At 42.0% G+C, this 13,404-nt stretch overlaps 1 protein-coding gene across 1 annotated transcript in view; it reads right to left on the reverse strand.

The window, feature by feature from the left end:
- The window catches only part of LOC122686753 (ATP-binding cassette sub-family C member 4-like), a 119,530-nt gene that overhangs the window by 74,823 nt on the left and 31,303 nt on the right, over positions 1-13,404 (reverse strand). Inside the window, 5 exon segments of the mRNA XM_043891995.1 lie at positions 194-280; positions 501-595; positions 3,811-4,002; positions 5,332-5,421; positions 8,099-8,203. Of these exon segments, the coding sequence (XP_043747930.1) occupies positions 194-280; positions 501-595; positions 3,811-4,002; positions 5,332-5,421; positions 8,099-8,203 (569 nt within the window).

Below are 13,404 nucleotides of genomic sequence, written 5' to 3' on the forward strand. Positions count from 1 at the left end.
TTCCTGTCTTGACCTCATCATGATGCAAGATTTCTCTACAATGGATCTTCTTTTGAGGGAAAAAAGGGAGAGAAGGACAGCAGCACATAGCGAGCTGAGTCTCCTGAAGCACAAAGGCTTTCCTGAGCTCCCTTCCCTGATCCCTACAGGGCTCTTGGAAAGAAGAAATGATAGGAAACAGGAGCAAACTCACTGTTCGAACAAGTGCCTGCTGACTTCTACGTCCACTGCGCTGAGCGGATCATCCAGGAGGTAGATGTCTGCGTCCTGATACACGGCTCTAGAAAAGAGAGAGAGACATCAGAAGACACTTCACACTCCCTGAGTCTCATCTCTGAATCATGACAGTGTCCAGCAACTTCATGTTCCTTCTACAAGCCCAGGGAAAGGACCAAGACCCTGCTTCACACAGGCCCACCTGGTGAGCGGGGTCTGTGTGCTCATGTCCACTAGGAGCCCCGGAGGAGGAGGGGCAGGATGGCAACTGAAACCCCATTTACCTGGCGAGGCTGACCCGGGCTTTCTGTCCTTCACTCAGCGGGGTTCCTCCATCTCCTATCACAGTTTGATCTCCTTCCTTCAAATTCTGCAAATTCTATAAGGAGATAGAAAAAGGAAAAAAGAAAAAGATGTTAAGTGTGTTCTCCTGCCATCCTAACCTTTCAGCAGTAGTTCTTCCCACAAGTGTTTGATCAACGATAATGGGATTATTTCATAGTGAATAACTATAACCTTGAACATTAAAAAAACAAACCTCTCAGGGTTTTTCATCTTTGCTTCATTCTGTAGTTTTTCACAGCATTTAGGCATTTGACCATTTTAACAGATATTTATTGAGGACTGACTACACACCAGGCATTGTTCTGAGCGCAATCGATTTAGCCATGAGGAAACAAAGTCCCTACAGTTTCTTTCCATGTTGAGTGCAAGGACTGAGGACAGGAAGGAAAAGGAAGCCGGCTTAGGGGGATGGAGAGTGAAGGAGGGAAGTGAGTCCACACTGGGGGGGGGGGGGGGGAGGCACTGCTCAGAGGAGGTGTGAGCAGATCTGGGGTGGGGAGGGGCTCAGGCAGACCCAGAGAGGCTGCTCTCACAGAGGGAGGGGCGGGTGCAGGAGCCCCGGGGAGATGCCCAAGGGGTTCAGGACAAGGAGGCAGGAGAGCAGAGTGAGAATGAGGGAAGAGAGGGCAGAGCTGGAGCAGGAGGAGCCTGGGGTCACTCCAGTAAAGGAGGAAGGGGAGGACTTACACGGTCTTGGGTTTTTAAAGAATCACTCCTGCGCTTTGTGGAAAACAGGCAGTAAGTGGGGAAGGGGAAGAATGAATATAAGTGAGGAGGCTACTGGAAAAATCTAGGTGAGAGATGACCATGGTCAGGACCAGAGTGAGAGCAGTGAGAATGGAGAGATGGGGTCACACTCCAGACACATTTGGAAGGTGTCCGTGTTCTGACCACGCAGACTAGGAGAGCAGTCCATGTTTATAATGGTTACATCATGTACAGAAGAATCGCCTTGCAGCCTGGTCCTGCAGGGACCCACCAGACTCTGCCACATGGACACCCGAGGGTGGGGGAGGCCCCAGAACATTGCCCACATTACTGGTCCAAAACATTGACCCCCGGGGAAAAAGCTGAATATCAGCCACTGTCCCAGCATCTGCTCTTCTGCAGAGATGCTCAGATGTGGGGAGAAAGAAGGACTGAGCTTCACCAGAAAGGCAAGGTCATGAAAGAAATACCCGACCCTGGCCTGGGTCTCTGGAGTCTGCTCTGGGCATCAGGGGCTGGATGTGATTAAAGAAAAGAGGAAATGCCTGATATCTGTTTACTCCACACCCCACCTTACACCTTCATCTATCACCTGCTTTTTAAAAAATTCTTCCTTATAAATTTCCTCAACTGAGAGGCGGCACAGCATGGAGAGGACAAGCATGGAGTCTAGAGTCCTGCAGAAAGGGATCTGAATGAGCTGAGATGACCTGTTTGATCCCCAAGCCTTAGTTTACCAACTATAACATGAGGATGTTAATGCTGAAGACACTGAGAAAGAATCAATAACTCATATACCCTCTTACATGTGTGCACACACAGGGGTGAAAGACAGAAAAATGATTTGCACATGGACTCTGAATAAATGGGAGCTACTGTTCTCACTGTTCCACCTTTGCTTCCCTCTTCTTTTCTTATACAGTTACTACACCATTTAATAAAAATCTAGCTCATTCCTGCTAACTTGACATTATTTCGGCAAACACAATCTCCCATTAATAAGAACCCAAGAGAAAGAAACAGAAGCCCATTAAAGGAGCAATTCTGTTTTAACCACATTATTGCAAAATGCTACTCACGTGATACAATCTATGATGTTCAAGCTGTGGTTCAAGCAAAATTAATATTTTCTATTTCCTCAGGAAGAGGGTTTTGGAGTCTTAACTCCTCACCTCTGAAAGACTATCCTGGGCTTCTTCTCACAGTATAGAAGAATACTTGGATGTCCAGACTGGACTCAACAGACTCGAGGGGAACCCTTTAACACTACTGTTCATGGATTTTTATAACCCAGGAGAGTAACATACTGTTTAATCAGTATTTACATTTTTCTTCCTTTTTGCCAAATTACGTTCTCCCCTCAAGTTCAGTTTTCATCATTCATTCACTAATTTCATCTAAATCCCAAGGTAGAGTTAAATGTTTCATTTTGTCATTTTCTGTGAAACTCAATGCCATTTCTGAAAACAATCTCTCCCCTAAGGAAAAGATGCAGTATTAAGAAGAAATGTTAAAGCATTCTATTTTCTTTAAATAAAAATGCAAGTCAAAACCAAGTGGAGAGGGAAACCTAGAGACTGAAAAGACTGAGGAGGCATGAGCCAAGGGTCAGTGGGGAGACCTAATGTGCAGGCTGACTCCAGCAACGCTGAAGGAGATTCCTCTGTGAGATGACTGCTGCTGCTGCTGCTAAGTCGCTTCAGTCGTGTCCGACTCTGTGCGACCCCATAGACGGCAGTCCACCAGGCTCCCCCGTCCCTGGGATTCTCCAAGCAAGAACACTGGAGTGGGTTGCCATTTCCTTCTCCAATGCATGAAAGTGAAAATGACTAAGGATGTGTAAACAGAGACTAGTAGGTTGATGACATTCAGGAATCTGGGTTATTTTTCAGGTGAAATAATGTGATTTTTTTTCCCCCAAAGGCTTTCCTATCTTTCAGAGAAAACTAATGATACATTTGCAAATGAACTTATCTGAGGTCTAGGATCTTCTCCAGGATACTCTGGGGTGGGGGTGGGGCCGGCAGAGGTGGAGATGCAGCTATACTGGCCACCAGCTGCTCCTGGCTGAAGCTGGGGGTGGGTACATGAGGATTCATTACACCATGCTCTCTATTTTTACAGTTTTGCAATTGTCCATTAAAAAAAGAAGTTAAAAGTGAACGAGGGAATTCCCTGGTGGTCCAGTGGTTGGGACTCTGCTCTCACTGCCAAGGTCCTGAGTTCAGTCCCTAGTCAGGGAACTAAGATTGCACAAGGCGTGTGGCACAGCCCTCCATGCCAAAAACAGTGAGTGAAATTTCACAAAATGAAACAACCACACTGACCCCCACCAAAGTTATTCTGTGGGTGTTGTTATCATATTAGGAATAAAACAGCAACACATATGCCTGCATATTCACCCAGAAGACCAGCATAAATATTAAGCAACAATCAAAGACCTTTCAAAATTAAAAAGAAAGTTCAACTAACTTTAGAGTTTAAACCAACATCATCACTATTTGAAATTTCAGTAAATGCAGCTCAAAAGTCATTATTTACCTTTTCCAAAGCACATGCCTTTATTACTTCTTTATATCGGTCTTCTTCATATTTCTTCCCAAATAAAATGTTACTCCTCACAGTTCCTGGAAACACCCAGGGCTGCTGAGAAACATACGCGATCCTCCCGTGGATGTTGACCTTCCCCTGTCTCGGGGGCAGCTCCCCCAGCAAAGCGCTTAACAGTGACGACTGAAACAGACAGCAACACACACATGTGAACAGGGTGCACTCAGGATGGAACACGCCCCGCAGCACGGCCGACCCCACCCTGGTGCTTGATACATGATAGAATCCTTTCCTTCAACAGGATAAAGTACTGCTCTGGTGATTGTGATAAAAAAATAAAAATAATACCATTGGTCAAGGTAAACTAAAGGTTGGTAAGGAATATGAATAGTATAACAATCTATGCTGCCTGAGTTTCCCCCAAATGAAGCACTCTACTCAGCAAAGACTAATTAAGAATATTAACATCTTTCTCTAGCAGAGCAGCCCCACAGGATGTGTAGTTCATATATCTGATGTTTAATGCAGTTGGTCCTACATCCAGGATATCCTTTATTTGACAAATACTTGTTCTTAAAAAGCTATGTGTAGAGAATTCCCCGGTGGTCCAGTGGCTGGGACTCTGAGCTCCCAGTGCAGGGGCTGGGGTTCAATCCCTGGTCAGGGAACTAGACCTCACATGCTGCAACTAAGATTTCATGCAGTCAAATAAACAAATATTATATTTTTTTAAAGTTATGTGTAAAGAATATATCCAAAGACAATGAACTAAAAGAACTCTGAAGTGGGTTGTGTCTGCAGAGCAAAAGTCCATCATAAAGGAAATCATCACCCTTTCGTGTACATATTCCACATTTAGATTTCTGTATGTTGTTGTACAAAACACATGAGACTAAGTCAACGTGTAAATTTCAAATTTTTTACAAAACATAGATGTGTTGTGTCTGTGTCCACACATCAGAGTGCTCTTTGCCCTGGACTAAAATAATCTGCTTGTGTATCTGTCTCACTCCAGAACCTGGTTGCTTTGGAGCAGAGGTGTCGAACCCTGGCTCACGTCTGTACCTTTAGCTCCAGCACGTGGCCGCACATTCACTACACGTTCACTGACAGGACCGAGTCAAGTCACATGAGGAAATGCTCAGAGGTTCCTGGAAGAGCCTGCACCACCTCCAGACTTCCTGGAGGGGCCACTGTGACAAAAAGAAATCCCCATTGTCTCCATCCATTCTGAAGAGCTGTCACATAAATAATTTCCTTCACTGAGATGTTCAATGCTTGACAAGTTGTTCTCAACTGGGCAACGTGAAGCACCAAGAAGGAAAACACAGTGTGCATTTATTCAGATTTCTTTGCCACGAAACCTTCTTGCAAAATGAATGTTCCATAGAACACACCTAGAGAAAACTGTTCTAGACACACTGAATTCAAACTGTCACACTCAGCTCTGGGCTCCACTCTGAGAATATAACAGGGTCTGTTATCAAGCTGCCAAAAGGCATCAGAACGTACCTTTCCTGCACCCACAGGTCCGACCACAGCTAACAGTTCACCGGGCCTGACAGTAAAGGAAAGGCCTCGTAGGACTGGGGTTCCTGATTCCTGCAAATGAAAGTTACAAAACTGAACCCATTTCAATAAAGTAACACAAATTACTTCAAAAAGTGGGGAAAATACCATAAGAGTCATTAAAATGCTAACATAGCCCACATTTTTCTCATTTTAAGACATTGTGTTTTATAGGTCTTTTCATCCACTCCTATCTTTTTGGGAGTTGAAATAGCTTTAGTTGCCTTAGGAAGGCTTCTTTTACCAGATTTCCATATAGACTCAGGTGTAGACACCCACAGAATTTAAGGAGTTGAAATGACAAGGAACCTGCTTGAAATGCAAACTGAATGATGCACATAAGCTTATTAAAATAATGTACTTACTAGACTATTCAGTGTGGGAGGTTTTTACCACTTACCTGTTCATAGCCACTCTAGTATCCTTGCCTGGAAATTCCATGGACAGAGGAGCCTGGCAGGCTACAGTCCATGGGTTTACAAAGAGTCTGATACACTGAGCACACATGCAATCTTTGGTTTTAATGATCTCATTAATTTCCACAAGGTAGCGGCAGAAGTACATAGCACGCCTGGCCCTATACTAATAAACACTGTAATTTGAAATCTCCGTTAATCTCTCCACTTTCATTTGATAAAGAAAAAAATCTCAGTGACACTCAGCAAGAACGGGACACTTTACATAATAAAATCACTCTTGATAAATTAACTCTTGTAAATAATGGTCTAATTTCACAAGAGCTCTAATTTAACACCAATAACAACAAAAAAAATGGGGAATAAAGAAAATTATGACATTGTGAGTCAGAGGAATAAAGCCTCAGCTTTATACATGTTACATGCATTACCTGTCCTGGCTAAACAGGGACAATTAAGTACTTCTACTTTAAGGAAAACAAAAACATGAAAATGCATTTGACAGCACACAATCCAATATGAGGAAGAAGGACAATGTACTCATCATGCCAATCACAGGTCATACTCCTGGGAGACTTGAGGGTATGTGTACTTCTTTATATATCCTAAGTGTTAAGAAAATTGTCAGTAACTGTTATGTTTAAAAACACATACACAGTGGTTACATGTAATTAAGTAAAATGCCCAAAAGACTAAAAGCATAGAGTCTGTATAAAAAAGTCTAGATAATCTTCCAAATGAAAGATTTCTCTGTAAACAGCTGAACTGATAATAATACAATCACATACTGAAAAAAATAATTTCCATCACCAAAAAAAAGTTTCGGATTTTAGGAATGAAAAAATCAGTAAGAAGCTAGATTTTAATATATGAGAAGCATTTGTTTAAACTTCTCCACTCCTTTCTTCGTGTTGACACTTGGGGTTCCCATTTTATTACTTTTCACTCAGGTATAACAACAAAACAATGAGCCACATACAATCATCATCCCTGTCACTTCCCCTCAAGGTTTGTCAAGACAGGACAGAGTGGCCCTCCCTGTCCAGGCTTCAGGCAGGCACTGCTCAGCCATGACCAGAAGGGGGCAGCACTCGGCAGCTCAGAGGCACTGGGTCCCCACCCCTCCGGGTTACCCAGGATCAGGGGACACTGACTCAATAAGGATCATCAGCTGAGCCTTGACTCTGTGCAGACACAGTTGGAAACCCCTGCTCCATGAGATTCGGAGGCTCACACAGGACTATTTATTTTAGAGCTTATTAAAGACTGAGACCGAGTCCCACCAGTTCATGAATGAGACCTGGGTCCCTGAGACCTCCCCCCACCTGCCCACCTGGCTGTCTAGGCGAGCGGGTTACAGAGCTCATGTTTGTCTCCTGCCTCCCAACCCAGCAGGGGCTTCTTTCAGACTCAGCTTCTCTCCAAAACCCCAATGTCTGTGCCCCTCTCCCTCCCGAGGGCTCTCACCCATGACCTAACCTACTTGGGATTCCCCCTCCTGTGGTGTGGGTTCAGTTTTCCTGACTAACTCACACTGACATAGGAGGGTGTGCACAGAGGACCATGGAACCAGATTGCAGGCGGGCATTTTCAATTCTTGATAAAGGGGCTGCACTGGGGGTGCAACACTTGAGAGCAAATTCTGTTTTTCCTGTTTGCCTGAACATTATAAATAAACCAAGTGTTGGAACATTGCCAGTTCTCCATGTCAGCTTCCATATAGTGAAAGCTTTAAACAGAATCACTGGAGCTCATGATGACCACCTGCTGTCTCCTCCTGTCACTGGCTGCCACCAAAGTAGCCAGAAGCTTCTAGAAGCTTAGGATGGGGGAGCCCCCACCCTACCTCACAGCCAAGATCCAGATCACAGCCTCACTCAATGTGTAGTAAGATGGTCTGTGAACATCAGTACACAGAAAATATACATTGATTCCCCAAAGGCTGTTGTCTTTACCAACTGGTTATGTATTTGTTAGTTAACCCATATCATACGTCCAATCCTGTAAATTCTAACATTACCAATGTATGTAATTTAAGTTCAAGATGTGCTAATACTTTAAAGCTCTGTTGAAAATGAGAGAGAGAACAACCTGTCAGATGTCTTAGGCTGATTTTACACTTAATCTCCAGTAGCTGCAAACCTTATTCCTGATTTTGAGAAGTTTTATAACATACTTTCAGTATATGAGCAAGTCACATTTTACACTGTGTGTAAAATCTCAAAATTTTCTTATAAGTCTATGTCATAGTTGTCTTATTAGCAATCACGATCTTGAGATGAAGGACTTGTTACCTTATCCCAAAAAGCAGTTAAATCTTGCACGTCCACAATTGTTTCACCATCTGATGGCAGCAGCTGATGGTCATGCGGTGGTATCTCTTCAAGTAACAGAAAGTCCTACAGAGAAAGGAAAAACAGACAGTTGAGTTTGCAGTATGAAAGCACAAACAAACACAACTGCTTTTCCTGGAATTTAAAACAAACTTTATACAGCCTACATATCATTTTTCCAACTGTACTTAAAGTGATGGTTTACATCAGAACACACTAAATAATATACAGAATAAAATATACAGTACATCATATATATAGCAATATAGTGAATACAGGATACATAGAGTATTATATATATATGTTGGTGTCTGTATATAATACACACACACATATATACACACACATTATATGTATGTGTGTGTGTATACATATGCATGCATGCATGCATGCATGCATGCTAAGTCACTTCAGTCGTGTCCGACTCTATGTGACTATGGACAGCAGCCCACCAGGCTCCTCTGTTCACAGGATTCTCTAGGCAAGAATACTAGAATGGGTTGCTGTTCCTTCTCCAATATATACATATACATATATATAATATGAAGAGTTTCCGGCCATGAGGAAAGTTGTAAGTTTCTCAATAAGTGGACTAGTTTCTCCTCAAGAAGAAAGTCTGGCTCCAAACTCCAGCACATTTAGAACCTGCAGCCAGAGGGAACTCTGAGATGATAAAAAAATCTTAATGTTACCTGTAGGGACCTACATAGTTCCCTGATCAGGCCTCTAGCACTCCATACTCTGCAGGATCAGACATTCTTGGTTCCTCAAATGCATGGATCCCCTTCTCACACACTAAAAGACTTCATCACATCACCTTCCCCAGGAAAAAGAAACATCAGCCTCCCACCTCTCCCAGCCCTACACACGGATTTCTCCAGGTAATTTCCTCAGCCTTCCCAAGAAACATGACCTTCAAAATTACACCAGTGACTGTGCCAATGCACTTCATGGCACTTCAGACTTTTCCTTCCAAGGACTAATGACACACAAGTGTGCATCCACAGTGAGTTTCACTATTTGATTCTTTTTTAATCCCTCACTTGATAAAATATATATTCCAAGCAGGAAGGACTTCTCTGCATGTGCTTACCTGCCACTGTACATACTCATCTAGCCTGCTCCAGATTTCAGGTAGGTAGTACTCAGTTATTTTGTGAAGTGATGAAAGTGATGAAATAGGTGGATAAATTCCAAATTTACTCCCCCTCCCCCAAAAGGCTAGCATAAACTAAGACAGGGTTTTCCTCTCAAATTATTTTAATCTCAACAACATCCTGCCATATTTTATATTTGCTAAAATACCTGGTGACTTTGTGTGTTTCTTTCTATAACTAGGGCAATGTTTCCCAGGTTTAGCTTACTTTCAGATGCATGGGGCCTTGACTAAAGACACAGATACTTTGGGCCCCAGCAAAAACTAGTGAATCAGAAACACCAAGATGTGATCACTTAGTTTTAAAGGCATTCAGGGGATTCTGATGAGCTAGAGAAATAAAAATTTTTAAGCATCATAGAAATTATATGGGCTGAATAAGAGTCTAATATGTAAAAGAAAAAAAATAGTTCAACAATTATTTCTACTCATCTTGGGACTATTTGTCATGCTAACACCAACCTTCTCACCATGCTTATTCTCAGCCATTAGTCCTGCCTTTACTGAAAACAACTATTGCCTAAAAGACCTCTAAATTCCTAGACCATCATCCTGCCAGAAAATGTATGAACATGAGAGAAAATCTAGGTTTCTTGCTCAAATCAATGATGTTTAATCAGGACACAAAGCATCCTGACAAAGCCCCAGGAAAATTCAATGTACTCAGCAGGTTATAATTTTAATGTTATGATACACATCTACATGGAAAGGAATTTCAAGCCTCGGACACTGTTCAGGTGCATTTTGGTGGAAAAGAAATAAAAAATCCTACTCAAATATTTGAGCACAATACTCTGAAAAACACTGCAGGTCCCCTTTCATGCATTCCCTTTAAGTGCATCACATAATTGATTTCAGAATCAAAATTACCACTGTCTCTGCTACAACCATGATTAATAGTTAGGCATCTACAGGAGCCCAGACATGATGGAGCTGGAAGGTCACTTCAGTTGCACATTTTCTGAGCATCGGCTATTTGTGAGGAGTGCAAAAATGAACAAGGCACTGTAGCTGCCTTTTAGATAAGTCTGGAGTTCAGGGAAGGAAAGAAATCCACAAACACATGGCTTAGTCAGGACAAAGTCACATCCAAGAGCACAAAGAAAGAGATGTAGGGCCAAAGATGATGAAAGCCACATTTAATGAGAGATTCCGCACACCAGAATATACTCACAAGGCAATGCAAGAAACCAGGCTTTGGGCAGAATCCTAGTTCTGTCACTTATGAGAGATGAAAAGATGGGTGAACTATTCCATCTGTTATAGGACCTGTTTCCTTACCTGTGAAATGGGGACACTAATGCTTATCCCATTCAATTGCTGTCAGGATTCCATTTCTGTTGTCATTTTATTACAGTAAATTGAAGGTACATCATTGGTAACAACAGAAACAACACTGTATAGGAGATAATCCAAAATATATTCATCTTTCTTACCTGAAATTTTATGCCTATTGATCAGTAACTCCCTATTTCCCCTTTAGCTTTGACTCTGATCCTATGAATTTGATTATTTTTGATACCTCTTACAAGTGGAATCATATAGCATGTGTCCTTATACGACTAGCTTATTTCACTTATCATGTCTTCAGGTTTCACCCATGTTGTTGCTATTGCAGTTTCCTTTTTTCCTAACACCGAATAATATTCCGCTTTATGTGCACACTAACTTTTTACTCATTCACCCATCAGTGAACATTCAGGTAGTGTCCACATCTTGGCTATTATGAGTAGCTTTGCAATGAGCATGGGAGTACAGATATCTTTTGAAAAGATATCTCTTATTTCATTATATTTGGGGAAATACCCAGAACTGGAATTTTTGAATCATATGGTAGTTCTTTGGGCTTCCCAGGTGGCTCTAGTGGTAAAGAACCTGTCTGCCAATGAAGGAGACAAAAGAGAAGCAGGTTCTGTAGGTCTTAATGATCTGGATAACTGCAATAGTGTGATCACTCACCTAGAGCCAAGCATCCTACAGTGTGAAGTCAAGTGAGCCTTGGAAGCTTTACTATGACCAAAGCTAGTGGAGTGATGGAATTCTAGCTGAGCCACTTCAAATCCTAAAAGATGATGCTATTAAAGTGCTGCACTCAATATGCCAGCAAATTTGGAAAACTCAGCAGTGGCCACAGGAGTGGAAAAGGTCAATTTTCATTCTGATCCCAAAGAAGTGAAAGTCGCTCAGTCATGTCTGACTCTTTGCAACTCCATGGACTATACAGTTCATGGAATTCTCTAGAATACAGTGGGTAGCCTTTCCCTTCTCCAGGGGATCTTTCCAACCAAGGGATCAAACCCAGGTCTCCTGTACCACAGGCAGATTCTTTACTAGCTGAGTCACCAGGGAAGCCTAATCCCAAAGAAAGGCAAGGTCAAAGAATGTTCAAACTACTGCACAATTGTGCTCATTCCACATGCTAGCAAAGTAATGTTCAAAATCCTTCAAGCTTCAGCAGTATGTAAACTGAGAACTTCCAGATGTACAAACTGGATTTAGAAAAGGTAGAGAAACCAGAGGTAAATTGCCAATATCGGTTGAATCATAGAAAGAGCAAGAGAATTCCAGAAAAACATAGACTTCTGCTTCACTGACTATTCTAAAGCCTTTGACTGTGTGAATCACAACAAACTGAAAAATTCTTAAAGAGATGGGAATACCAGACCACCTTAACTGCTTCCTGAGAAACCTATATGCAGGTCAAGAAGCAACAGTTAAAACCAGACATGGAACAATGAACTGGTTCAAAATTTGGAAAGGAGTACGTCAAAGCCATATATTGCCACCTTGTTTATTTAAATTATATGCAGAGTACATTATGTGAAATGCTGGGTTGGATGAAGCACAACCTGGAATCAAGATTGCCAGGAGAAATATCAATAACCTCAGATAGGCAGATGACAGTGAAGAGGAACTAAAGAGCCTCTTGATAAAAGTGAAAGAGGAGAGTGAAAAAGTTGGCTTAAAACCCAACATTCAAAAAACTAAGATCATACCATCCAGTCCCATCACTTAATGGCAAATAGATAGGGAAACTGGAAGCAGTGAGAGACTTTACTTTTTGGGCTCCAAAATCACTGCAGATATGAAATTAAAAGACGTTTGCTCCTTGGAAGAAAAGCTATGACCAACCTAAACAGCTCATTAAAAAGCAGAGGCATCACTTTGCTGGCAAAGGTCCACATAGTCAAAGTTATGGTTTTTCCAGTAGTCATGTACGGATGAGGGTTGGACCATAAAGATGACTGAGCACCGAATAACTGATGCTTTTGAACTGTGGTGCTGGAGAAGACTCTTGAAAGTCCCTTGGATAGCAAAGAGATCAAACCAGTAAATCCTAAAGGAAATCTACCCTGAATATTCATTGGAAGGATTGATGCTGAAGTTGAAGCTCTAATACTTTGGCCACCTGATACAAAGAGCTGACTCACTGGAAAAGACCCTGATGCTGGGAAAGATTGAGGGCAGGAGGAGAAGGAGGCAACAGAGGGTGAGATGGTTGGATGGCACCACCGACTCAGTGGACATAAATTTGAGCCTACTCTGGGAGAATGATAAACTCAGGCGACCAGAACTGAACCCACATGATTCATCTGTTTTATGGGTAATAGCTGTTTACAGTAGAGAAAGCTAATGATAAAAAAATCAGCTTTGATGACAAGACCCCAAAATAAAATATAATCACAACCAGAGTGATCTAACTTCACTAAAGAGCTATTAACAGCCCATCCATCACTGTAAGAAAGTAAGAACAAAACAAATTAGACTTTTTGTAAAGCCCAGACACTCAAACTCATGCCAAGGTCAGGTCACAGTGCCAATTTATCCTCATTTTAGACCTGCTCATAAAGACATGAATAATTGAGCACCTACTGTGTGCCGAGTCTTTGTCTTGATGATGTAAATTATTTGCCCTTGGAAATTTAGACACTCTTAGAAAAAGGAGACAGTGGGTATGATAAGAATCACAAATTTGAAAGGAAGAGGGCAGCTAGAGATAGGATTAAGCAGAAAGTGAAAAGGGAACAAGGATGAAAAGGCAGATCCAAAAGGCAAGCTCAGCAATCAAGAAAAGAAGCATCTATGGAGGAAAGAACACATTTTTAAACAC

This window comes from Cervus elaphus, chromosome 30 (genome assembly GCF_910594005.1).
Source record: "Cervus elaphus chromosome 30, mCerEla1.1, whole genome shotgun sequence".
Classification (NCBI taxonomy): Eukaryota; Metazoa; Chordata; class Mammalia; order Artiodactyla; family Cervidae; genus Cervus; species Cervus elaphus.